Below are 27775 nucleotides of genomic sequence, written 5' to 3' on the forward strand. Positions count from 1 at the left end.
AGTCTTGAAATGGCTCATTGTTAAAAGAACCCCATAATCTCCCCCTCTCTCTCTCTCTCTCTCTCTCTCTCTCTCTCTCTCTCTCTCGCTCTTTCTCGATCCTTCCCTCTCCGGCTCCCTCCCTCCATCCCTCTTTCCCCATTCTCTCTCACTCTCTTTCTATCTCTCTCTTTCTATTTCACTTTCTCCCTCTCTCGTATTCCAAATATCTCTCTCTTTCTATTTCACTTTCTCCCTCTCTCGTATTCCAAATATTTCTCTCTTTCTCTCTTTCCTTTTTTCTGTATTTCTGTCTCTCTTCCTCTCTCTTCCTCTCCCATATCCGTCCCTCACTCTGTGAGAATATGATATGTTTTCGCGAATAATGTGATATAATTTTATGTTCCATAATTTTTAGCACTTGAAGCTTTATATTTGGGTGGATTACATTGACTTTTTGGGCAACTTCTCCCGGGAGGTAATCATGATAGTTGTAATATCTTTTGAACCACGAGAGCGAATCTGGGGGCTTTTAATTACAATGAGCCATTTCAATAGTTAATTGATTGCATAATCGACAAACAACACAGAGGCAATTATTTGTTCTTATTGCATCATTAAGCATTAATATAGTTTGTATTTAATACTTAAATATATTGACAGTAATTAGCGACACCAGAGAGACATTGTTTGCAGTCTGCGTAGATATTTGCGATTCAAGGACAACTTTTGTCTCTTTTGAGTCACCCGCATTTATTTCTTTTTATTTACTTTATCATGCCACTGCGTAATTACTATCCTTGAAGAAAACAATATCGGTTATTATAAGGCTTCATAGCCCAATACCTTCTTGATTAAAACGTGTTTATCTGAGCTATGGTGTTGATTAATTAACTATTAATATTTGAAGAGAAATTAATCAACAAAATATCGTGAAGTAATTGTGAATGGACTGCTCGATATCACAGTAGGGGTGCCCAGGATAAGGCAGGAGGTACTCACTGAGCGACCAAATTTCGTATCGGGGGGGGGGGGGGGGAGGGGGGTGACAGGGTCTGGGAAGAACCTTTAGAATCATACAACAAACGAAGGGCAGGGGGTAGACTGAGGAGAAGGGGAAAGGGGAAGGGAAAAAATAAAGAATCAGTATGGGTGTGTTCCCCGACATAGCACCAACGATTTTAAAAATACTAAATTCGATGCAGTGAAAGCGATGCTGGATCAGCACTTTAATTCAACAGGAAACATTGTTGATACTCTGCAGGATTTCAAAAGTGCTTAAAAAGAGTTTTTCTGACATAGCAACAATTTTTTTATTAAGGCTCCTTCTCCTTATCGCCGAGGACAGGCATACCCCTACAGGAAAAGATTAGGCTGCATACGGCTGTCATTTCAAGACAACTTCAAAATAATGATGCTGGGAAATTGAAATTAGAATAATACCATTTTTCAAACCAATCGGGACCAACGTAGCTGTCGGAGCCAGACTACCCCTCACCCTTTTTAGCCCTCTACCCCCCCCCCCACCCTTTTGTTCTTCTCCTCCTCCTCCTTTTTTTTTTTAGAGAGAGAGAAAGGAATTGTCCCTCTTGAACAAGTTGAATTAGAATTTTGTAGTGTGGTATACTTTAAATAGAAAATGATATGATTTTTTGCTTGGAAAAGGTATTACATGTACGTATAATTTTTTTGAAAGGGCCAATAAGCCTTTTGAGTTAGAAGTCTCCATACCCAGAAATAATTATAGAAACGCAACGCTTCGAATAAAGATAATTTGCACTACTTGAAGTCTCTGTTAATCATATAGGATATAATGTGCCATGTTAGTACGTATAGATTTCAATAGGTGGGGCACAGAATGTTTTAAATAAATTGACTTAATTTTTGCGATCATGTTATAAACGCCATATCACTGAATATATAGAGACTAACGTAATTCTGTTCTACTATCCACCCATTAAATATCCCATTTGCAGGCCCAAAAATGAAAAGGCTAATTCTATCAGCATTTGAAAGGCGATACTAATTTAGAACTTTCTTCAAAACAAAAGGGCTTGAAAATAGCTTTTAATGGGAAAATAACGACCGTTAGTTGTGGAATCGACTTGCAGCCACCTAAGTATTAGTCTGATCTTTAGACCTTTTTACCAAATGGTCGTACGATTCAATCAGTTTAATTTGGGCCATATTGTGTGACATTGAAATGCTCTTGTACCTGTTACAGCTCATTTTATGTAAACTATGTTATTACCAAAAGACAAACAAATGTCAGTCAGTCACTCCATGTGTCTGACAATGAAGTCTAGAGGGTAAACGGGTTTCCTTGCATAATTTGAATACTTAGGACACTGCTAATGCTTAAATTTCACAGATAGGACATAGATGACATATTCACAATTCCTGCAAAGTTCTACAGAATTAGATATTGGCTGCAAAAGAGACATAGTACCTTAAAAGAGTCTCAGCCACAGACTAGAAATAAAAACAATCATTCAAGTCAGCTTCTTCATACACTGAGCCGACAATTGTTTTGATCCCTAATCACAAATTAAATGGTTTTATCGTAATTGCATTACACAAGTAAAAACAAAACGTAACCAAGCACTCAGTAATGCTCCAGTAGGCCAACCACTGTATAGTTATTATTTTTTTTGTTTGTTCATTATACGAGATAATTAATTGGACTTTCATAAGCATCGGTTAAGGCATGTAATATACCTAGATATTGGATCACTTGTTAAATAGTGACGTTGATACGTAGTGACATAATATGCTAAGTATTTATATTACGTGGAGAGGGGCAGAGGCGGAAAATTAGAATTTTCGAAGGAGATGGAGGGGGTGGATCAATTTGATATCGCCAGGTTTGGACCTATCATTTTTAAGGTAGAATTTACTTTATTTGGAATTTTTAGAATTCGACCAGTTAAAGGAGTCATCATTTTCACATTTTCCTACCGAAGAGAAAGGGGACTTTGGTCATGCAGGGGCGGTCTATAGGACTATACTGAACTTTGACCTTTCCGTGTGGCCGGCCCCTCTAACTTTTTGGTACCTTTCATAAGCCCCCCCCCCCCAATTTCCGGTCATCACTCAGTCATTTTTGTTTGGAGAGGAAAGGGGCGGGATTTTTAAAGCCCAGTTCGAAATTTTCCATTGAAACACGATTCTCACCCGTCCTGGAGAGTTTAAGAACAAAAGGCAGGGGTTTGTGCATGTATTTCTCGATTAGTTGTCTTTCTATATAATTTATTATTAATTTTTTTTCGGGGAGGGGGGGGGGGATGGGGGTGCACAGCAACAGAAGCTATTTATATGTACATCCTACATTTAGATTTTACATATCTTAAAGATACTCATATTCTCTCTTTTGCTTTATCTTCTCCCATTTTTGTCTTTGTTCCTTTCACCGCATTTACTTTCTTCTTTCTCTTTTTTTTGAGGGGGAGGGGTAGGGGCAGCAGCCATTCCATAGTGGTAGAGAGGAAGTGAGAGATAGTTCAAGGGGAAATATGAAAAAAGAGAGATGGTACGAGAGAGAGAGAGAGAGAGAGAGAGAGAGAGAGAGAGGAGAGAAAGGGGATTAAAAGAAAAGAAATGGCAGTTATGAAAGAGAGTGAGGGGGGGGGGAGCATAAGTAAAAACATGTTCAAGAGAATGTAGGATAGAAAGAAAACCTGAGAAGCATGCAAAGTGTTCTCTTTGTTCCTTCCACTGCATTTTGCTTTCTTCCCTTTAACTTCTTCTCTCTTTTTTCTATTCACTGGGCCGGGCAGCAGCCATTTCATAGGGGTACGGGGGAAATATGAGGAAAGGAGATTGCAGGAGAGAGAGATGAGAGAAAGGGGAAATACAAGAAAAGGAAAGAAAGGGTAGAAATGAAAGATAGTGAGAGAGAGAGAGAGAGAGAGAGAGAGAGGAGAGAGAGAGAGAGGTGGTGAGAGATAAGTAAACATAAGAGAAGGTAGGACAGAATGAAAACCTGAGTATGCAAAAGAGGTAGAGTCAGACAAGAGAGTCAGAAGATGTGGAAAATTTTAAAGTACACTTCTAATTAAAGAAATAAAGAGACATTAACTATTTTCATGGGTGTATCCTGTATTTTATTACTCTACAAGATTCTGTCCAAATCTCGCCTTTTCTAAAATACCTCAGCTGGAAACTGAGAGATCACCCCTAATAATTTCTTAAAACAAATACATAGAATGTCTCTTTGTAGCCAGGTGGGCGTTAACTTGTATACTTTAACACAAAGTCGACGCCCTTCCAGCTCTCAATAGACGATAATAATCAATTAATTATATCAATCATTATCATTGACCGATGCCAGACATCATGACATGGTTTATTCAACAAAGAACTGTACAAATACCTAAATATCTAATTCTACAAGTGAACACAAGTTTATAAAGCAGAAAAAGAAGCGTCTGGTAAAAAAAGGTGCATATTTAAAAAGATATATCTCAATGCTTTGTAATGTAGTGTCTGTTAGTTTGGAAAGGCACTGAGAGACGCATAAACCAAAGCGTACTAGAAAGTATACAATATTGTTTAATCCTTACATAATAACAATTGGAATCTATCTTTGATCGACTGCCCAATAATCACTATTACAGTCAGAGTATTCATGAGCTCAAACTTGATATAAACATACATAAACATGTATTTCGATAATTCTAGCAACAAAAAAGGAAAGATATTTTTTCTTCACCCCTGTGGATACAAAATCAATGTTTTTATATTTATATTGTCTACCATAAGAGACAGAGCGTCAATCAAGTCCTTATGGAGGAAGTACAATCTTGGGGGGGGGGGGGGGGGTGGAAAGGGTCATCTAACTTTGTTTGGGGTTAAAGACATAGAATCCTTTTACACTGAATACACATCTAAAAATATTAACCCCCTAGATTTAAAAAATACTAGCTACAAATTTTACATTGTTGAAATTTTAAAGCCTAATTCATTAACATTTTTTAAAACATCTTTAACTTGCATGCTTTAAATACATGTATATCCGCACTTTTGACGTAGGGAAATTTGCCTTTTAGATATAGACCAACACTGTACATGAATTGGTCAAATTTGTCTTGTAACAAACAAAATTTGAATCCACACATGCTTTACACATACCTGTATCTGCACTTGGTAAAAATTTGCCTTTTCAGATATATTATGCTTACATGAATTGGTCACTTTATCCTGTAACTAACTACATTTGAATCCACACAACCACACAAGTATACATACAAGTTTCTTATATACAATAGAGCTTTACAATATGTACATTCATTCATAGCTAAACGAGAGATAGCATACAGATTGCGCATAGTAATAGGTAAAAACGATGAAGTACTGGGCGTATGCTTTTTCAATACACCTTGTGCAGAGTATAATAAATACACCAGATTTGATCCACTATCTACTAAATTCAATTCTTGAAAAGGATTTCGTTTTAATTATGGTTTGTAATGAGTAACTTTGTCTCAATTATTTAAAAATCCAGAACTTCTATGAACCAGTCAACCTTCAGATAATTTGCATATCACAAGATTTGCATTAGGCATACCCTCAGAATTTTAGAACTGTATAAGCTTACTGACTAAGGGTTATGTATAAGCTCATGCTGTAGTTATCTCCGATATTGGGATTGCAATTTAAAGGAATAGTATTTTATCGCCATCGTTACCACAGTCACAATGTATTTTCAAATGCGCCATGCGTCATCTTAAGATAGAGGCGTACATATAACAATTTCCGGTTCCTGCACCCAAGCATCATCACACATGCATCATGCACTTGGTGATGCATTGTGGGACTTGGTTGTGTACACATTGGGACATTGTGAGCAGCAGATGGCAGTATACAAGAATCTGAAGTGGTGTCAGTAGGATATCTTGCACTTAACAATAAGTGAAAGTGAGCAGCCAATGCATATGAGAACATGAAGCCTGTATAAACATGGAGTCTGACTTAATTATCACGAAACACAACTCATGAAATCGTCCAGGTCTCTGTGATTTGAAGAAAAAAAAATACCGGGGGGCATTTCACAAAGCCTTTTTTCAATGACAAATTACACAAATCAGTGACAAATCTGCTGATAACCAATCAGAAGCAAGGATTTCAGTAGCTCATAAAACAAACTGTCATTTGTCACTGATGACAAGCTTGTGAAACGCACCCATGGTACGTCAATTTATCTGGTTATACAGTATACTTGCAATTACTGTTGAAGTTGATTTGATGCTGAAATATTCCTTGTTAGAAAATAAAAAGACTACTGACTGTTTTGGTCATCATAGAGTGAATATCTGATGAGCTCTTACATTAACTAATCATTCTTCTCCTAAATATTCAAAAATATATTTAAAAAAAAGAAATAATATTCCTGTTTCACTAAGTCAATGCCAAACATGAATACAAAAATTCAACAGCCCTCAAACATCCTTCAAGATTAAATTTCTCAAGGACACCCCTCAACAGGTACAAAAGATTGTCAAGACTCAAGACATCCAGGGGATCAGAAACAACTGCCATACGTTGGGGTTGTGCTTATCCCAATGGACGACTGCATATCAGAAATGATAAGAATACTATGTATGTACAACTGATTATTAATCAGTGACAAATCTGCTGATAACCAATCAGAAGCAAGGATTTCAGCAGCTTATAAAAAAAAACTGTCAAGTTTTGTGAAATGGGGCCCAGGTCGAGGATTCATAAAAAAGCTCACTCGCAAGAGGGTTAGGGGTTCATCCAAAAGGCGCCATCAGATAAGACACGAAAAAACGATGCAAAATAGCCGCCATGAGCTTTTTTAACGTGCGAATTGAACGGCAACTGCGTGCAACAAAGGACTAATGTGTATTCACGAGCTCTGTGTTATACGATAGAGAAATGCGAAGCATATTACACTTTAAGTCATCATCATAAAAAACTTTGCGGTCTTGCCGCTTTATTTCTGAACGACGGTCAAAGTCACCAGCCTCAGGGTCGAGGAGTTCATCCATAACTAGCTAGGCGGTTCATTAAAAAAAAGATTGCCAATTTCAGGGCCGTCCTCATCATCATCATCTGAGATGGTGCAGGTTGATCGGGGAATTCCAGACGGCCGAGCTCGTACGTTTGGTGAAGCGCGCCCTCTTCTTGATGAACATGACGCTAAGGTCGGGAGGGTCGACCTCGGGAAAGAGTCTCTGGAAGTCGGGCGGATGGTAGTGCTGGTTGATGAGTGCGGTCTTCAGAGCACCACCTGAAAATGGCAGACCACAGAAAATGCAACCATAATTAAAGGCATTGTTTAACAATGTTAAATCTGAGATGCACAGCCCTACATGTTATCAGTGTCTGTGATACGGTGTAATATTGAAGCCCTAAAAAAAAATAATCGCGCTTCAAAATGATCATGAAGTGCATCAAAAAAGTGAAAATCTTTGAGTGACTATACTCATTTTCCCCAATAGCCTGTAGTGTTATGAAAACCGTTAAGAAAACGCAAAATTTGATTTCGATTTTCAATCATGAATATCTTGATAATCAGACAGGCTTGTAAAAGTCATGGTGTTCCTGACTGACCTAAAGGTTTATAATTATCATTGCAGCATGCAGCAGTTTCAGAATCCGATACCAAGTTACCGGAGCCCATTAACATTTCAGTATCACAGTCAAATTTGTATTCAAACTAATACAACACACAATTTAAAATGTAGGTTTAATAAGTTCTGATTTTAAAGAATGAAAGAGGTTCAGTAAAATTAGTGTATAATTTAAAATTTGTTACACCAAGGACAGCCTGTTGGAAAAAGAAAACTACAGTTACTAACTAAATTATTCATACCCTTGTAAATTTGATGTATTTTGTGTGTCTTTAATTTTTTAAGAATGAAGGGTGGGCTGGTTGAATTAGGGATGTTGTTGAATTATACTATTAGATGTAAGCTTGAATATGCCAAATTCTCAAGAAACATAATCGGGACAAATCAATTTTTCACATATTTACAAAATTACAAAACTTGGTAAGGTATAAATAATTAAGTTAAAGGGAAAGTCCAACCTGATATTAAGTTGGTTTTAATAGAAGCAGGAAAATAAGAGAAACAGGTCAGTGAAAGTTTGAGCAAAAAAAGATTGAAAAATAAGAAAGTTATGAATATTGAAGGTGCAATCAATCAAACGCAAATTGGCAACTTTGTGACATATTTTGCTCTCTTCCCATTTGCCCTGAACAATTAAAAAAAAAAATCTTCCCTTAGGAAAATGTTAAATCATATATTCACCTTAAATATAATTATTTAAAACATGTTTTTATACAACCCCCGTGTGAGATAAATCTATTCTATCCTCAATAAGTAAGAAAATGAAAGTTTATGAATTTGTTTGTAAAGTGCAGATAAGTCACAATGCTGCAAATTTGTGTTTCACTGATGACAACTCCAAAAATTCATAACTTTTCTACTTTGAATCGGATATTTCACTTATCTGTTTCTCTCATTTATCTGCTTTTATTAAAACTGACTTAATATCAGGGTGCTCTTGCCCTTTAACTGTATATGTAGAATGCACCCCTTCTCCCCTTGTAGAAAAAGGTATAGAATGAAAAAAGCTTTGTGAGTTTAGAATGCCTGAGCTTACCCTGGGCCCAGTTTGGTATCTTTTTCCTTGGGGCTTCTTCATCATCGCTACTGTCTTCACTGTGGAGATCATCAATACCGTAGTTCTCAGCGGAGGCTGCGACATGGATCCTGATATTATAAGAGAGAGAGAGAGAGAGAGAGGAACACAAAATGTAAATGAGCAAAAGATTATATTTCTTGACACACAAAAAAACTGAATATCATGAAAAATCAGATTTTCACAAAAACTTGACACTACCACTGGCCTGTTGGGCCTGGGAAAGTAAAATGTCAGAAAAATGTTTTACTGGTAAGAACGGGCAAGTAAATGGTTGAAAATCACAAAAACTGTAATTAATACTGTTTCAGAGACATGCAATGATGCCAATGAATTGACATCTGGAAGTCAACGAGTTGGTCTCAATTAAATCGATTTCTCAAAATCTTGATGCCTAAAAACTTTTTTTCTAGAGAGATCCAACTCAGAAAGCCCTTTCCATCCATTAAATACAAAAAAGAAGAGCAAAGCGGAATAGTAAAGAGAGAGAGAGAGAGAGAGAGAGAGAGAGAGAGACTTATCATACCTCTGTGGTGTAAGATCATATGACTGCGGCGAGCTCTCCACCTTGTCCTTGTTGAAGGTAGAGTTGTGTGTTACGCTGGTGTTGTGCTGCTGGTTGAGGGAGGTGTTCTGTTTCAGGATGTTTGCCTTGAGTCTTTCGTGCTCCTGTTGTTTGGCTTTCTCCTTCTCCATTATACCCTTGATGTGAGTCTCCTCCTGCAAATACAAAAAAGGATGAAATAATAATAATAATAATAATGATACTTAGTTTTTATAGAGCGCTTATTAGAATCACTAAGCGCTTCCAAACTTGGAGATTATCACCTCAGCTTTAAAACTGTGCTGCAATTGCGGCGCTCTATCATTTCAAAGAATTAACTCCTGCCAGGTACTCATTTACATCACCTGATTTGAGTGTGGCAAATGTGTGTAGATCAATGTCTTGCCAATAGACATTAGTGCCGCGGCGGGTCTCGAACCGCGGACCTTGTGATCGACAGTCCGGCGACTTAACCCCTCGACCACGGCACCTCTACATATGAATATGAAATGAATAACAATTTTCACTCAAGGTGGGACTGCACTACTTGTAGCTACTTGCGCCCTCTATATAGCAATCAATGCCGAAGCGGTACCTGTTGGTTCCCCATGACTCCCTTTTTCATATGTTAATTGAGAGCTGAATTGAGACCTGTCAGTGACCTTGCAGGAAGGTCTAATCCCTCCTGCCCAAACTAGTGGCGATATGCTTTAAAGATACTATGTCCCTTTTGCAGCCGACATCAAATTCTGCAGAACTTTGAAGGAATTATGAATATCTCACGTATATGTCCTATCTGTGAAATATAAACGTTAGCAGTGCCCTAGTATTCAAATTATGCAAGGAACCCTGTTTACTTTCTAGACTTCAATGTCAGACACTATCGAGTGAATGACTAACTTCATTTTTTTCTTCCACAGGTAGAAAATATTTTATACTTCATTCTGGAAAGTAAAAACCAGTACAAGTGTAAAACCTATGAGCTCTGTGTGTATAAGCTAAAGTCCATATACACTAGGTCTCAAAGCAAAGTGTCGATATTGCTTTGCGAGAAACCATTGAGATTGAAGGGTGCTGGCATAGGGGAGTGTAAAGATCTAGATCTAGCCACAAATTTAACAATTTTACAAATTCTAAACTGTCCCAGTTTTATTTCTGACAATACACTTTGTCCATGTATCAAAACTGAAACAGAATGAATTTACCGTGGTATGAATTATTGACATTGCGCTCCACTAACCTCTTTTCTTTGTTTTTCCCTGAGCGCTCTCTCTGCAGCTATCTTGCGTTGTCTCTCCGCCTCCTCTTTGGCTTTCCTCTCCCTCTCTCTCTGCTCGGCTTCCTGCTGTCTCCTTCTGTCTTGCTCCTTACGCTCTCTCTCCCTGCGGAGGTCAAAGTTCATATAATTCACGAAGGATTCTAACATTGTAACATGTCAGAGAGTATATCAGATTGTAACATTTCAGATAAAAGTGTTGACTACAAAAAAAGGAAACATTACAGAACAGTAGCAGCAACTAAATTTTAAAATATAAAGTTCAATAATCTGCTAACAATTGAAATTTGACCCTTGATATACACACAGACAACAACAAAGCACAAAATGTCCATGATTTGTATCTATCAGAGCAAGGCTCCATCATTGTTGAGGGTATAAAAAAAAAGGATTACTACGCAGTGCTGCATCTAAAAATAAATCAAGATCTTCATGTGACACACTATGCTTTTCTCATCTCACTTTGCCATGTTTTCTGAAGTAGTTTAAAGGCCCACTGTACTAGTTGTAGCTACTTGCTCCCTCTATATAGAAAACAATGCCTAATCGGTGACCATTGGTCCCCCATGATCCTCTTTTTCTTATGTTAGTTGAGAGCTGAGTTGATGAGATAGCCACCTGTCAGTGACCACGCTGTGTGGTTTAATACCTCCTAGCCAAACTAAACTAGTACAGCCGGCCTTTAACACTTTATGTGAGAAAATGCTTGATTCTGACTTTTCCAAATCATGAAACTTGCCTTGGTTTCTCAAACTTAGCGAAAAATATGCAGGGATTTACGTAAGTGCACATAAAATATTTCATCACTTGAAATCTTTCACCCTGATTTTTTTCAGGTCTAATTTTTTGGAGTGAACTAAAACACAGGGGTAAAAGTGAGCACTAAAAAAAAAAAAAAAAAAAAATAAAAAAATGGGATATTGCCTTAAATCCATTTTCGGTTTAACTTAATAAAATTTGGAGTGGACTTTAAAACATTATTATTATTATTATTATCAGGCATGTAAAACGAGATTCTAACCTCTCTTCTTTGAGTTTCTGCTGCTCTTTCTCCCTGATCAGGGTTTGTTCCTTCTTCTTCATGATTTCCTCCAGCCTGAGTCTCTCCTGCTTGAGACGCAGCTGCTCGGCCTGCTGCCTCTGCTCCTCGGCCCGGCGCTGCCTCTCCTGCTCCTCGTGCTCTCGCCTCCGGTCCATCAGGTGCTGGTGACGACGCTTCTCCTCCTCCTGTGTTTACGGGAGAGAAGGGAGGAGATGGTGGTTAATGGGGTGAGACATGGGGAGATGTAAGACATAGACAGATAGAAAGATAGAGTGAGAGAGAGAGAAAAAAGATATAAAGAATAGAGTGAGAAAGAGAGAGAGAGAGAGAGAAGAGATATACAGATAGTGAGAGAGAGAGAGAGAGAGAGAGAAAAAAAAGATATATAAAGATAGAGTGACAGAGAGAGATATCAAGATAGAGTAAAAGAGAGAGAGAGAGAGAGAGAGAGAGAGAAAAGAGATATAAAGATATAGTGAAAGAGAGAGAGAGAAAGAGAGAGAGAAAGAAAAAAGATAGACAGAATGAAAGATACAGAGGAAGAGGAAGACAGAAGGGGGGTAGAGAAAGAGAGAGAGAAAGAGACAGACTGAAAGTTATAGAGGGAGAGGATAGGAAGGGCTAGAGAGAGAGAGAGAGAGAGAGAGAATAAAAGATATAGAGGGAGAGAAAGACAGAAAGGGGGGGGGGGAAGAAAGAAGGGAAGGATGGAAATATCAAATACTATGAGATAAAAGTCTGCAATGCTTCCTTGTAGGTGCTTTGCGATGCTTTCTGCCCTGATTGTCTCACTTCAAGTTCAACCAACATGCATTCAAGCAACAATGAGGGTACTGTTTCTATTTCATGCCAGCATGGACTAATGGAGCATGAAAAAGAAATGACATTAGGGGAAAAAGCAAGCTTTGAAAATGAATCAAAATGATATGTCACAAAGGAAGCTCAAATGGTATGCATGATTGAGTAATTCCAGCACTGGATGACTATCAAGGTTATGATTCAAATGGACTACTTGTTCCAAAATTGGACAATTTGTGTTGTTTTTGCTTTGTCCTGGTCCTGAATTGCTCATTTCTCTTCACCTGTTCTTTAATTTTCCTCAGCTTGGACTCCATCTCTTGCTTCCTCCTCTCCTCCGCTTCGGCCTTCTTCTTCTCGTATATCTTCCCTCTCTGCTCTTCATCCTTCTTCCTCTCTTCCTTCTGTTTTTCTGTCAGGGTCTGTTGTAACGAGGGAAATGCATTGGGATTTTTAAACACTATACTCAAAGGATACTTCAACACTTTGTCTCTGTACATGTATAGTGAAGTATTATCATACTGCATCAGCAATGGAGCCACCAACGACATACATCTAGGTTTAAAGATGATTGCAGCATCATAAGAATTACCAATACCAAATAAGTGATTTTTCCACTGATTGTAAAGGAAACAGAGTGTTTAAAAAGGGGAGTAACGTGTAACAGCAACAGCTTTGAATTTTTATTTTACAGGTTTGAAAATCTGCATGAGGTTAATTTTCATTCTCAACCTAAATTATATATGAAATATTAGTCATAACATGTACATGTATTTGAAAATGCTTTTTAAAATCATATTGCATCTGAATTCCAGGGCACTGTTGCATAAAACCTACCATTGATGGTAACTTTGCCATCAATCGCAACTACCATGGTAACAGGGCTCAACAGCCAATCAAAATCAAGGTTTCCATGGTAGTTACCATCGATGGCAACGGGGCTCAAATATATGAATCATGATTTGGGAGTGATTGGAGCAGGAGAAGAAGAGGATTTTTTTTTAATTGCTGGTTTGTAGGTGTGAATGAGAAAGCAAATATAAAGAGGGGGGTAAGAAAAAGAGCAATGGATCTGATGCATTCGATGATTAAAAGCTGTTTGACCTAAATTGCAAAGAGCAAAATATATGAATGATATGAATGTTATGAACGGATAGCTAATGTGCTGTTAGAAACATTGCATCACTATTTCATTTTCAGTATTTTGAAGTTAAATTCATCATGTAGAACTGTTCTTTTATAACACCTTAAACCATTTGCAATGGTTTTCAACATAGTTGTCTAGGAGGGCATTGACAAAGGTTGTGAGGAATATATGTCAAGATAAACTTTAGTTCTGGGCATGAGATTGCACGGTAAAAGAAACTGCGTGGAAGTGATTAGAAAATATTGATCGTGCAGCAGATAAATATTGGCATAAAGATATACTGTGAGGTTTCAGAATCATTAAGTTGGCCCAGTTATGCACTATACACAGAAATGTGTAAATGGGATAACACAAACATGTGGCAAGACAGTGAGGTCCACAACCTTGAACTGTATACTTGTGATATTTGAAGTATGAGGGCATTTGAGCTTTAGAAGAGTCATCCTTTGAAAGGGACAACTTTTTTATGATACTCTCCACACTAACATAAAGAAAATGAAGGAGGGGCAATGGCTCAGTGGTAGAGCAGTGGTCTCGTAACCAAGTCTCAGGTTCGTACCCAAGTTGATGCCTCATTACCTCATTACCATTCCTCATTACCAGGTCCCTTGGAGAGGTATTAAAACCATCTGTCCCCTGGACGCTTTATAGTAACAGCATACAAAGGCTTTATTAGCAGTCAGGTTTAACTAACTAACATTTCTCCTCGAGGGGTGGTAAAAGTCCTAGAATAAAAGTGTTGATGGTTTTGCTAACCTGTTTATGTTCCTCACGTTCCTGCATCTTTTGGTTCCTCTCCTTCTTCTCCTCCTCTTGTAGAGCCCTGGTCTCTTTAGCCCTTCTCATCCTATCCTCTCGCGTTCTATCAACAAAAAAAACAAAAAACAAAAAAAATTAGCAATATAAACATAAAATGTTCCTGCTCACCGATCGTTCACTTCATAATCTTGCCTCTCTCTTTCATCCCTCTTCATTTACACCTTAAAAAACTGGCATTTTTTTTGCACCGGTTTACACTTTACAGCGCCATATTCTGAACAAGCTGTAGGTCTGTAACACTCTCTCTCTCTCTCTCACTACTTCTTTGCAATTGTTCTGCATCAGCATATCATCTGTACAGTAGAGGTGTCGTGGTCAAGTGGATACGTCGTCGGACTGTCGATCACAAGGTCCGCGGTTCGAGTCCCGCCGCGGCACTAATGTCCTTTGGCAAGACATTGATCTACAATCGCCACACTCAACCCAGGTGATGTGAATGGGTACCTGGCAGGAATTAATTCCTTGAAATGCTGGAGCGCTGAAATGGCAGCTAGGCTAAAGCCGGGGTAATAATAAATGTGCCTTGGAATAGAATTTCTAGATAGACGGAGCTATAGAAATGCCTATTATTATTATTATTACAAATAACTGTGTGCATGTATTAATGGCACAAACTCCTCACAAGGTGTCAAGCTGCTGCTAATCTTGAAGCTCAAGTCGAGTTTTGTTTATTGTTTTTTAAAACAAGAAAACTGCCAAAATGCTGGGACTAGTTTGTGGTAAACACAGAGATGCCAACCTCTTGACACACACAAAAAAGGAGTATCCTAAAAAAAAATAATCTTATTATCGTACTAAATACGATTTAATCGTACTGGTTGGCATCTCTGTAAACATGGCAATTTGTTAAAAATAATATTACCTCTTTTGATCTTGCAATTGCTTCCGTCTATCTTCAATCATCTTCCTCTTGATATTCTCCTCCTTCTTCTGTTTCTCCAGTAACAGTGCTTTTCTTTCTTGTTGTTGCTCCTAATATCAGATGAAATAAATTCATATACAGTCAAACCTGCTTTAGTGACCACCTGTCTACAAAGACCACCTGTCTACAAAGGCCACATTTGTTGGTACCCTTGAAAATGGATTCTCATTGAATCATGTAATAAAGGTACCTCTCTACAAAGACCACCTGTCTACAAAGGCCACTTTTTGTGTTTCCCTTGGGTGGCCGCTATAGACAGGTTTGACTGTAGTTCCATCAGGCCTTCCTCTTTATTTTACACTTGTAACTTGTACGATTGAACAGAATGATCTTTACACTAAAACTAATTCAACTTTTACAAGGCACCTTACCTTTAGGATATGGAACTGAATAGATAAATACCCTGGGTGTACCTAAGCTCCTATAAGGCGGTTCTAGGACACCTACCCCCCTGATAACCATCCCCAGTCAACTAACCCCCGGACAACTACACCCTAGGACTACTACCCCGTGAACATCTATCCTAGGGGGTAGTCATCCTAGAGGGTGGTTGTCCTAGGGGGTAATTGACTGGGGGTGGTTATCAGGGGGGTGGGTGTCCGGGGGGTAGGTGTCTGGATACGCCATAAGGCACTCATGGAATATCTTTTCTACTGGGTGACCCATTTAGTTCACCTGGGTAGAGGGTGGCACTGGCAAGGGAATAAACCTAGCACAGTCTCAGAGAAATACAAATAAAAACAGACATAAATAAAGTATGCAAGGAGGCGGAACAGAGAGAGAGAGGGGGAGAGGAAGGGATAGAAGGGGGGGGGGAACAAGGGAAAGAGAGAGAGAGAGGGGGAGAAAAAGACAGGCAGAGAGTAAGAGAGAGAGACAGACAGAGTAAGAGGTGGAGAGAGAGAGAGAGTAAGCGAAAGATGGAGAGACAGGGAGTAAGAAAGAGACAGAGAGATTGAGAGCGAAGAGAGAGAGAGAGAGAGAGGGGGGGGGGGGGGGGGGGAGGGGGGAAGAGGGAGGGGGTTCATGAAGCAAAAGAACAAAAGTCTACATACCTTGAAGGTTCTCTTTTGTGGTGTATTCCTCTGTATGAAAGACGTAACAACGCTCCCGGACTGAGGTGTACCCGGACAGACTAGCTTCTTCTTCTTGTTGGCATTCAGTACGTTTAAGAATGATTTGGGATGAGGACGAATCACCTTGGGAGGAGATAGAGAGCAAAAGATAAATAGGCAATAATTAGTTTCAGAAATCTGAACATTAACGAGGAAAACATCAAATTTTACCACAAAGAAACAAACACACTTTTACATTATAATGCCTGTACACCTTAATTTATTCTGAATATACATGAAATTTGTCAACAAAAAGATAAAGAAGAGGATATTTTTTACGCTGCTCCCAATATAATGTTGCCGCTTTTTATTATGCCGGTTGCAATAGAAGCCTTGCTAACATGCAAGCTCCTGATGATGGTCATAATTGCCCGAAAATTTGAGACCTCGCAAACACGACTCTTATCAGAGTTTTTCGTTAGTACTACAGTATATTATTATTATTATTATTTTTTTATAACTTATTTGGGACTTTCAAAAGAAACAAAATCAGGAAACAATATACATGTACAACGTGCACAGGACATATAGTGAATGAATACAATAATTTGACACTTGCACACCCGACCTATTTCGTAGTTCCATTTGTAGTAATGGACTTGTTAAAATAATTACTCATTATTCTTAAGTACCATTTGAGGTGTTCACACTGGTACAAGCTTTGCTTTTTAGTGGACCTCTCTGTTTCCAATATATTTATTTCTACATTTGTTGCAAATGTTCATAACTGATTTGTAATATTTTGTTGGAAACACAAATATTTTGAATTGAATTGAATTCAGTGAAACTTACCTTAGATGGAGGGCATTCTGGTGAAGGAGTCTTGTCGATGATATCATCCGACTCACAGCCAGAGGAACCGTAGCTAGACGAACTGGACCTGAATATTCAAAAAGATATCATAGAATTATTAGTCAAGTAATGCATCTTTTCACGGATGCCATTAGAATTGATCAGAGGGCCTGAAAATCACCTAGAATAATTTGTACACAAAAAAGCCTAAACTACGGTTCGAAAATAACTTGCCATGGCCTGAAATCAGGCTATTGCCTGAAAACTGGCATCCCTGATCTTTTGCAAAATTAGTACAAAATGACATGTAGCAATTCGCACCCCCCTTTTTTCTGGTGGAGTTTTTATTGGTAGTGAACAAGATAAATATGACAGTGTATAATGTGTATAATGACTGTTCACAAATCACAATTAGTGACATTTTCATGGCATGACAATTTCTGGATTAACCGTATCTAAACTAAGGATTCCCAGACTAGAGTACAGCTTACAGTGACCTCATTTACATGTAACAAACACTGTACTACTTCAGAGGAGTGTTTTACAAACCCCAAGATCAACTTTAAGTTGGACCTACATGTAGATATGGCAGGCCATTCATGCCACTGGTTGCTCTCACCATTGGTTCCACAATTATGATCTTTAGATATTTTTTCCTTCAATAATGAATCATCAACAAATGTAGATTCTGTAGATTTATAACCATGATTTGTACTGTACGTCCCTTGAGAGACCAATGCCAGTAAATGGTGAGAGCAAACAGTGGCATAAACAGCCAGCCATTGTTAAGTCCAACTTAAAGTTGATTATAGTCTTTGTGAAACATCCCCCTGGAAATATCTTTCTCATCTGTCCGTGCTTCCGAAGTGACATACCGTACAAAGCTTGGGAAGGCTCTATTTCCCCCTAGTGAACTAGAACACAACCTTCGCTTCTATAAATATCAAGTCACTTATATAAACACTACCTCTATGTTAAAGCAAATAGCTGACAATGAATGTCGTGGTCTAGCGGATAAGTCATTCGATCGTGGACCACAGGGTTTGCGGTTCAAGCCCTGCAGCACTAATGTCTTTTGGCAAGACATTAATGTATATTTGCTACTCTCCACCCAGGTGAAGTAATACGGTACCTGTTGGGAATTTATACCTAGAATGCTTGGAGCGCCTAAGGGCAGCTGGGCTAAAGCCTGGGTAATAATACCACTTTGTAAGCATCTCGCGCATGCCTTGGGATGGGTACATATTAACTCCGGGAAGCTCCAATGCCTTTGGCATCAGCGTCGGAGCTTCCCAGAGTTAGGTACATATGTGCAATACAAACGTAGCTACAGTGAAACCTGTCTATAAAGACCACCCAACGGAGACGAGAAAAGTGGTCTTGACAGGCAGGTGGTCTTTATGTACAGGCTCCTTTAGTACACGTATGTTTCAATGAGAAAACAAAAAATGTGGTCTTTGTAGACAGGTGGTCTCTAAAGCCAGTTCGATGGTATAGTTAAACCACCTGACTATAAAGGCCACATTTGTTGTTTCCCTTGAAAATGGTTATTGAATCATTTACTAAAGGAACCTGTCTACAAAGGTCACTTTTTGTGTTTCCCTTGGGCGGTCGCTATAGACAGGTTTGACTGTATTATGATTGTTATTAGTAGTAATGAAGTTGTCGTCCATACCCTGTACTACTGCTAGATGTGTTCTTCTCATCTGCCTGAGCTTCTATCCTTGGACTCTTCCTGGCGGCCAACGGCTCCTCTGTCGTTGGTTCCAGAGAGTCTCGCTCCATCTGATGAACAACGGCCATTGAAAGACGCTTGGACAGTCTAGCACTCGACCTTCTCAAAGACTACACAAGAGAAATAAAGAGATGATGGATTATACAGGATAATTCATCCATCTGATGAACGGCCATTGAAAGACGTTTGGATAGTCTAGCACTCGACCTTCTCAAAGACTACACAGGAAAAATAATAATAATAATAATGGTGGCTTCTTATAAAGTGCACATGTCCATCAGGTTGTGACGCTCCTGGCGCTGCCTCGATTATTACCCTGGCTTTAGCAAGGCAGCCACTGCTGCGCTCTAGCATTTCAAGGAATTAATTCCTGCCAGGTACCCATTTACATGTACATCACCTGGGTTGAGTGTGGCAAATGTAGATCAATGGATTAATTTGAGACTCAAAATTCATTTCTGAAGGAATGTATTACATGTAGATAAAATTCAGTATCACATCTGGGATAAGTATCAATATCTAAATAATCTGAAGTGGTTAGGAATATTGCTGTAGTCTATCGTGCACAAATCATTGTTGATAGCTTACATGTATCTCAATCTTTTGCTTACAAATTCACCTATCCTATCCATCACAGATTAACTCCCGATGAGTGTAAACAAATTTGTAGACCTTTTCAAATTCTTTAGTTTTACTTACTGTAACCCAGTTTCTATTTAATCCAAAAAGCTCATGATGAATATTAGAAGTGACAACATGAGACGAAAATTGTAGAAATGGTGTAATTAATTATTCAAATAAGGAACTAGATTTATGTTGCAAAATTAAGAAGACGAGAACTGTAAGAAAAACTTCTGTTTGAGAAAGTTGACCTAAATATGAGCGACACTAACTAACCTGTCTACCCGGATGCATACGCAGGTATGTTGACGTCCTGCGTTTAGACTGGCTCATGGCTATGGACGATCGCCGAGTGGATCTTCTCATGCTTCTCCTTGTAGGGATCGCCTTCTCCTCCATTAGGCTATCTTCCTCCATTCCAGATGATGAGGATATCGACTTGGACAGGGCTTGTGTGGACGACTGGCTGTCCGTTTCATCTTGACTTTCAGGGGATTCCTCAAGGGAGTCTTGGGAAAGGGCTGTGTCGTCTGCTGCAGCGACTGGATCAGCTTCATCATCGTCATCATCTGACCGATGATCATTTTTGATGGTTGCTTTGGTGGGAGCGTCCGATACCGTTGCCTTCTCCTGCTCTGACTGTGAGGCCTCAGAAGTTTCCGGCTTCAGAGTTTCAGCGGGAGGGTTGGCTTCCACAGCTCTGCAGGTGAGACTTGAGAAGAACGCAGTGACCTCTTTGGCCTTCTTCTCACCAAGAACAGCCTTAGCTTTGGTTCCATCTTGAGCATTCTTCCGGACTGGTTTCTCTTTGGGGACTGTAGCTTTGGAACTGACCTTGAGGCTTAGGATGGGGCTGCTGCGGAATGGACTACCTGAGGCTGCCGCTGTTTTAGCCTTGGGGGTCTTAGGGGTCTTAGGGCTACATGGAGCTTGACCCAGTCTGGGTCGTTTGGGAGAGCTAGCTTCCTCTGCGGTATGTTTCTTGGCGATCTCCGTCTCATGGAGCTGGACGAGGCGCTTCACGTGGTCTTTGTAGCGAGATGCCCCTGGTGTTGAAGGTGTCTGGGGAGTACGAGCCAGTTTGCTGCATAACCTTTTCCCACGAACAGAACCTGGCGCCTCTGCCCTAACATGTGGACTTGATGCTGGAGACTGACTAACATTCTGTACAAGTCTGCTACGTGTCGACTGACGTGTGCTTGTTGCTGTGCGAGTAGCCCCTCTGGTTGAAGCCCGCAACGGCTTAACCTTGACTGGAGGAGGTGCAGCCTTTTCCACTTTGACCGTTGCTTCCGTCTCCTTTGCTGAAGTGGCACTTTCCTCTTGTGATGTTTGTGCCTCTGTGCTGCTTTTCTTCTTCGACCCTCTTCCTTTCGTTGCAGTGATTCGAGTCTTTGGTCCTTGCTTGGCTGCCGTTCTGGCTGTCGAGGCTCTTGTCGAAGCTCTTGTTGCTCGCGACCGTTTTGCCGGTGGTGATGCCTCGGCCGGTGCAATAATTTCCGGTTCAACAACCTCTTCCTTGACAATCACTGTTGGAGATGATGGTGCTGACGTTGTTTCTACTGCTACATTCGAAGCTCTTGTTGCTCGGGACTGTTTTGCCGGCGGTGACACCTCGGCCAGTGCAACAACTTCAGGATCAACGACCTCTTCCTTGGCTGTAACCGAGGGAGGTGATGGTGCGGATGTTGTTTCTACTGCAGCATTCACAGGGGACAGAATCTCTTCTTTGACCTTCTTACGCGGAGGTGTGGCAGTGGGAGGACTCATCAGAGCAGCGCTCTTGATGGCATCCTTGTGGAACTCTGACATACATGACTGACGCTTAGTTGATTGACGTTTGGTTGATTGACGGGCTGAAGTCCGACTTCTGCAGGTGAGATATAAATTCATGAAAAATAGTTCAATCAGGGAAAAAAATACAAAGGGGCTCAGGGCAAATTTGCCCTCGAAAGTCATAAAAGAGCCCCAACAAATTTACATAGAGTTCAATGCAAAACAAATTAAAGAGTTTTACTTTCATGCAAGCAAGCTTGAAGAGTAGCCCCCCCCCCCCCCCACCCTCATTTTTAAATATTTTTCCCCATGAGTTCCATCCATTTAGTCAAATTTAAAAAGGTAAAGCTTTAATCTCAGTATAAAGTGCTCCTTTATACATGTAACAAGGTGCTTCGCTGGTCCCGGCTCTTTTTTTTTTTTTACCCTGATATAACAAGGTAATTTCCTTGGTCCCAAGGACCTCGTTATAACGAGTTTCCATTGTATTGTGTGATTTATGTGATATTTCCGGACCTCTAGATTAGACTATATTTGTAAATGTAATAATCCTCTATCAATAATTTGTAAAATCAATGTTTGCCCTTCACAATAAAGCTTTTGAAATAGTGCTGTAAGTCAGACGCTATGTTCGTGTTCGGTTCGGTTCGGCAGAGTTCGGTAATTTTTCACCCGAACTTGGTTCGGTTCGGGGTTTGGTAATATAATAGCAAGCAGCGTTATAGCCACGGCGGTCGGCACTGGGCGGGAGGACTTCTGCACAGTGCACACTGCTTCCGACCAGCAAGAATTTCACATTAAAAAACTGCTCTAAACGTAATTATTTGCGAAGAAAAATACTACTTACATTCGTATTTCCGTCTTGAATCGTGTTTTATTTTCAATTTTAAAAGAATCATGTTTTCAATTTGTCGATAAATGATATTTTTTAAAGATTTTCCGAGACGGTTTTTGTCTAATGTTGGAGTCATGAAAGCTCCCATCTTGAACAGAGACTCAGGCTCGTCAATAACTGTTTTTTATAAGTTTTTATTTTCAATAGGAAAAATATGAAATCCCTATTTTTCCTGGATAAATAAATACCATACTACAATATATATTCATTTCATTATTTATATTGTAACATTTGTCCGATATGGTTACAATTAAAATATTAATTTTTTGTTGAGTGGGTTTGAGCTGAACCTGTTTTGATCACGCACATGTATTCTTGTTTATATGGCTTGCGATCGCGACGTAGCGTGGTCAGGATTTGGGATTTAAATGGCGCCAGTGAAGTTGCGCCCACCACTGGATAGGCATAAATCACAAAGGTGGAAAATGGGAAAAAAGTAAATATAAAATGAGCAATCATGACATGAAAATTAGGTACAAAATGACAAGTTTATTAGCTTGCAAAAACGTTTACATTTTTCTGCCGAACATCCGAACCAGGCAATGTTCGGCGAACTTCCGTTCGGTTCAGCTACAGCACTATTTTGAAAGCAAAATGCAGGTTAGAAGTAATTTTCCCTTCCAAAACAATTGAATCCCTGCTGAAAATGACTGAACAGGGCATCTAAAGTGGTATGCCTTCACAAATGGTCAAGCATGCTGTACTGTACTGTACATGCACATCTTTTATTTCTTTCACTATATGCATTATCTTCATAGTCTCAAAGTAGGGAATTACAATTTCATTATCAAGTTAAAAAAAAAGAGCTTTGAATATTAAACCACTTACCTTTTAGCTGGTATATCATCAGTTTCTTCATGGATTGGAACGATTGAACTCTTGCGAACAACCACGCGACCTTTACGTGCTCTATTCTTGACTGCAGGAGTCTTCGGTAAAAGAGGAATGTCATCCCTGGAAAGAGAAAACAAGAGTTGAAATCCAGGCTACGTATCGGACCCCAAAGAATGGTTGAATTTCAGATTTTGGCGAATTTCAGGACTTGGAATACAGATTATTATTCCTTTTTTTTCAATATACATGTAGGCCTACATTCATATGAAAATTATAATGAAAATTTTAAAAGATGCACTTGATGGAAAAAAACCACACAAGTATGTATCTGTGATTAATTGAATACTTTTCAATGGTCATCTTAGTCATGATTCTTTATCTGCTTCAAAATATACCTAATACTGAGTTGGCCCAGGGTCCTGTTTCACAAAACGTTTTATCCATGACACATTCCAAGAACGGTTATAAGAGCTCTATGGAAATTCTTGCATTTGATTGGATCATTGGATGAGAGAAAATTTGTCACAACATTGTTGCACTTGGTATTGATAGCAAGTTTTATGAAACAGGGGGCCTGTCTGAATTGATCCAGTAAAAGACCTACCTTCCAAAATGCATCTTGGCTTCTATCAAGATCTCTTCCAGCCATTTCATGTGCTTGGATTCAAAGTCTGAGAGGAAGTGTCGGATCTTTGCTTCTCCATCCTGAAACACACTGAGCCCGAGGAGGGGCGGATCTTCAGCCATTATTAATATGTAGTTTGATGGACCAACCTGAGCAAAAAGGAAGAAAATTAGAAAATGAAAATAAACAAGACAATTAATTTGACTGCATCTCCTATAAATATGATGCCTCAGGCTTAAATTCAGTTAAAGAAATTGTTGTAACTCGTACTATGTTGAATAAACCAGTACACTATATAATTTTGAAATATCATGCTGAAAACAAACATAACAAAAAAGCAATAATCAAAGACCACACAAAAAAATTCTTACATAGAACAGTATGGTGGTGTGACCATACATGTAGTTCCAATATTAAAGGGGAAGTCCACCCTGAAATTAAGTTAGTTTTAATAGGAGTAGAAAAATGAGAGAAACAAGTCAGTGAAAGTTTGAGCAAATTCCGATTAAAAATAAGGAAGTTAGGATTTTTGAAGTTGTGATCAATCAAACACAAATTGGCAACTCTATGACGTATCATGCGAGCTCAACTTCCATTTGCTCAGTACTAAAAAAATCTAAAATTTTAATTTTCCCTCAAGAAAAATTTCAACCATACATGCACCCTAAATATAATAATTGCAAATATGTTTCTATACTCCCCCTGCAAGGAACAAATATATATTCCGTCATCAATAACGAAGAAAACATGATTTTATGGAATATTATGCACAAAGCAAATGAAGGAGAGCTCGTATAATAAGTCACAGAGTTGCCAATTCGTATTTGATTGATCACAACTTCAATAATTCATAAATTTCTTATTTTCATTCAGAATTTGCTCAAACTTTCACTCACCTGATTTTCTTATTATTCTGCCTCTATCGAAACAAACTTATTTTGGGGGTGGACTTTTCTTTTAACACCACCATTGGAAAGAGGAACCTAAAACCATCCAGGGACGAACTTTTCTTGCAGTCTTTTGCGTCATTTCCGAATAAATATGAACTTACTGACAAAATTTGCAAACTTTGGTCACCCCCTCATACTAGTACTAGTCTATGTAGTTTAATCTCTTCTCCTTCCCTTTTTTCAGCCCCTCCTTCAATTATTATGTATCTTTCTGTACATTTTTGTTTTGAAATGAAATAAAAAAGAATCTGAGGACATTTAGACAACAGGAATAATCTGAATAACAAAAATCATTAATATGTTTAAGACAGTGCATTGCATACACAGCAAGTGTTTGTGTTAACGTGATGTTCATGGAATAATGAACAGAAAACATCGTTTTCGCTGTCTTTTTTTCTTTGACGCTCTGCGCGTGTAGGCTTCCCGATCTGCGCCCTGGATTTATCACTCATTACATGAAAGTCTCTGTAAAATACATCAAGAAAATCATTGTGGATTTGTGGAATCCATTATTTGCACCTTTTTATGAGTGTACAATCAGGGATTTTACGAAAATGAGATTGTGATGTGAAGGTCGAGTTGTGCATAACGCATATTCAGCATTTTCGAGCGAACCACGCTCTATAGCATGAATATTCATATTTGCTGCGCCACTACTGCGCATGCGTACTTTGTCTTCGCCATGTTGACAATACAACATCGATGGCTGGGTTTAGGACGAGGAATGAGGAATCACCCCTTTTCACCAGTAGGGCCCGGATACTGGTCCGAGAATGAGATCTCGTCCTCTTTACCTTTACCTTTACCGCAAATACTGGAAGAATGCTGAGACAGCAGTCGAGCTTCCAGGTCTATCTTCTTGATCTACATGTATCTTCTTGTACTCATACTCTTTAATAATAATTCTCATTATATGCAAGGGAGGCAGAGGGGCAAGAGGTTGCATCTTGACTGGACAATGTACCATGTACAATGTCCCAGGAGCAAAGAAATTGAAAAAATCAGTTCGAGTATTGAGAGATATGACACTGTTCCTTCCAGCAACGATCAAGCCTGGTTTTGAAGGCGTCTATGGAGGGAGCCTGAACTACTACTTCAGGCAGAGAGTTCCAGTCATCAATCACTCTGTGACTAAATGTGTTCTTCCTTACATTTGTCCTACACCTCGGCTTTACAAGCTTGAGACTATGCCCTCTTGTTGGTGTGTCTGCTAGTTGGAAGAAGTGGTCAGGGTTGAGTCTGTCATGCTCATAAATGATCTCGTACTAGGGTGTCTGAACGATTTTTCAATTTTCAATTTGGGATCGTTTTTCACCATTTTTGTTTGATATTTGAATTAAAAATGTAATCAGAATAATACATTTCAAATTTCAAGTCTTGCCGATGTTTCTATCAAAAGATACAGCCCCTTCAAAACGCTGAAATATTCATAGCATTTTGCTCAGAATCGACGAAAAAGACGTACACGCAGAGTTATATTGTTTTGCTAAATTTAGCCAAACAGCTGTATCGCGCGATATGCAAGCGTATGCATATCGTACGCAAGTTGCTCAGCCAATGCGCGACTTGCAAGCTTGAGCCACGCTGTCTCCGCGATATGTGCCATTGACTAGTATGGGTGGCCGTTCCCGCCATAGAACCCGGAAGTGAATACACGTTGTAGTCAATGGCAATATCGCGGAGACAAGTTGTCTCCGCGATATTGCCATTGACTACAATGTGTATTCACTTCCGGGTTCTATGGCGAGAATCGGCCACCCATACTTTCATTCACTATAAGCGCACATGTTACGATGTAACCATGGTTTGGACTGAGCGGAGCTCACGCCTCCCTAATTAGCTGATTCCAAAAATGTGGGAAGGGTATTTTCAAACTGTTATAACAAATGATCCCTTGGGGCTAGCGAAAAAAAAAGCATCTGGATATTATCCTTACGTCTAGCCCTGCTTAAGCCGCGGGGGCGCAGCTCAGGAAAGTGGCAAATTTTGGAGCTAGGATGCAAACAACATTTCAATAGCTGTTTTGACCAAGATATTTTTAGAATTCTGGGGGTGGCCCCCTATGGGGAATATGGAGAAAAACCTGCTCTTTCATATGACACCTCATTTATTGAGTTTCACCTTCAGGATCATTTGTTATAAAGGTTTGAATTTCAAATTTTTTCATAAAATCATTGACCAATTTTGGATGGTCGCGCAATGCACGTAGACCACATAGGGAAGCGTACAATCTCTATGGGAAGGGTTTTAGCACACAACATTGGGTGCGCGCTCAGACACCCTACTCGTACACCTGAATCATGTCTCCTCTCATTCTCCTGTACTCAAGGGATGGCAAGTTTAGGCATTTAAGTCTCTCTATGTAAGGTAGGTGTTTCATTGTGGAGATCATCTTTGTTGCTCTCTTCTGTTGCATCGCCAATGCGCCGATCAAAAATATGAAACGTCTGCGAAAATGCAGACGGTCCTAATTTTTGAGGACGCATCGGTCTGTTTATGAAGACGATCCTTAATTTATTCTCGGACCAGCGCCCCGACTGCACTGCACTGTTCACATCAAAGACTTCTTCAAATTATATTTTCCAGTGTGGTGCATCATGCCCAGAATAGTCGAAAACACTGACTAGACCCTAGTCAGAATTTGTACACACTTCAGGAAAAATGTCGCCACAACCGCTGTTTGATTTTTGCTTCAGATTTCGCACTGCAGTTGATCTGGCCTAAAAAAGTTGAGCATAATAAACGTACCCTAAGTTACTTGTGTGTGAAAGAATTAAGCACGCCTGGACGGTGTGAAAATGCATAAGCGCCGATTATTTAGGCTGTCGCAGATAAAGCCAACCTAAAAAAAAGTTAAGATTACCTTCACGATCGCGTCGCGACATGCCTAGCCCCGGCGCGGCGTGGCCCGAACCTGTCGGGGACACAATCAACGCACAAACACATAGGCCTACATCATGCACACAATGCAATCGCGAATGCAAGTAAACAAGACAATGTCGAGTGGTATTTACTGCATTATAAAATGAATTTCGGCATGATAATCACAACTCTACATGTATCAAATTGTTCAAAAATTATATTCGTTGATAATTATATACTCACGGTATAACTTGCTTTAATAAATCATCCAAAAATCGCGATATTTTGCACAGGCTTACATCCAACTTGCTGATCATTTGGCACTCGCGGTTCAAATTCAGCTGTGGGAAGACAGCCAATCAGGAGACAGATA

General features: G+C 39.3%; 1 protein-coding gene across 1 annotated transcript; it reads right to left on the reverse strand.

Moving 5' to 3' along the window:
* Window positions 1-6801: 6801 nt before the first annotated feature.
* Window positions 6802-27765, reverse strand: LOC582213 (inner centromere protein A). Its single transcript, XM_030988532.1, has 15 exons — window positions 27646-27765; window positions 23570-23739; window positions 22960-23085; window positions 19737-21330; window positions 18780-18949; window positions 17105-17192; window positions 16253-16396; window positions 15138-15247; window positions 14213-14318; window positions 12594-12731; window positions 11491-11696; window positions 10434-10575; window positions 9176-9369; window positions 8611-8720; window positions 6802-7231 (listed from the first exon to the last, which is right to left on the reverse strand). The coding sequence occupies exons 2-15, from the start codon at window positions 23710-23712 to the stop codon at window positions 7050-7052; spliced, it is 3453 nt and encodes a 1150-aa protein (XP_030844392.1). The 5' UTR covers window positions 23713-23739; window positions 27646-27765; the 3' UTR covers window positions 6802-7049.
* Between the last annotated feature and the right edge of the window lie 10 nt (window positions 27766-27775).

Source organism: Strongylocentrotus purpuratus, unplaced genomic scaffold (assembly GCF_000002235.5).
Source record: "Strongylocentrotus purpuratus isolate Spur 01 unplaced genomic scaffold, Spur_5.0 spur5_scaffold_17, whole genome shotgun sequence".
Lineage (NCBI taxonomy): Eukaryota > Metazoa > Echinodermata > Echinoidea > Camarodonta > Strongylocentrotidae > Strongylocentrotus > Strongylocentrotus purpuratus.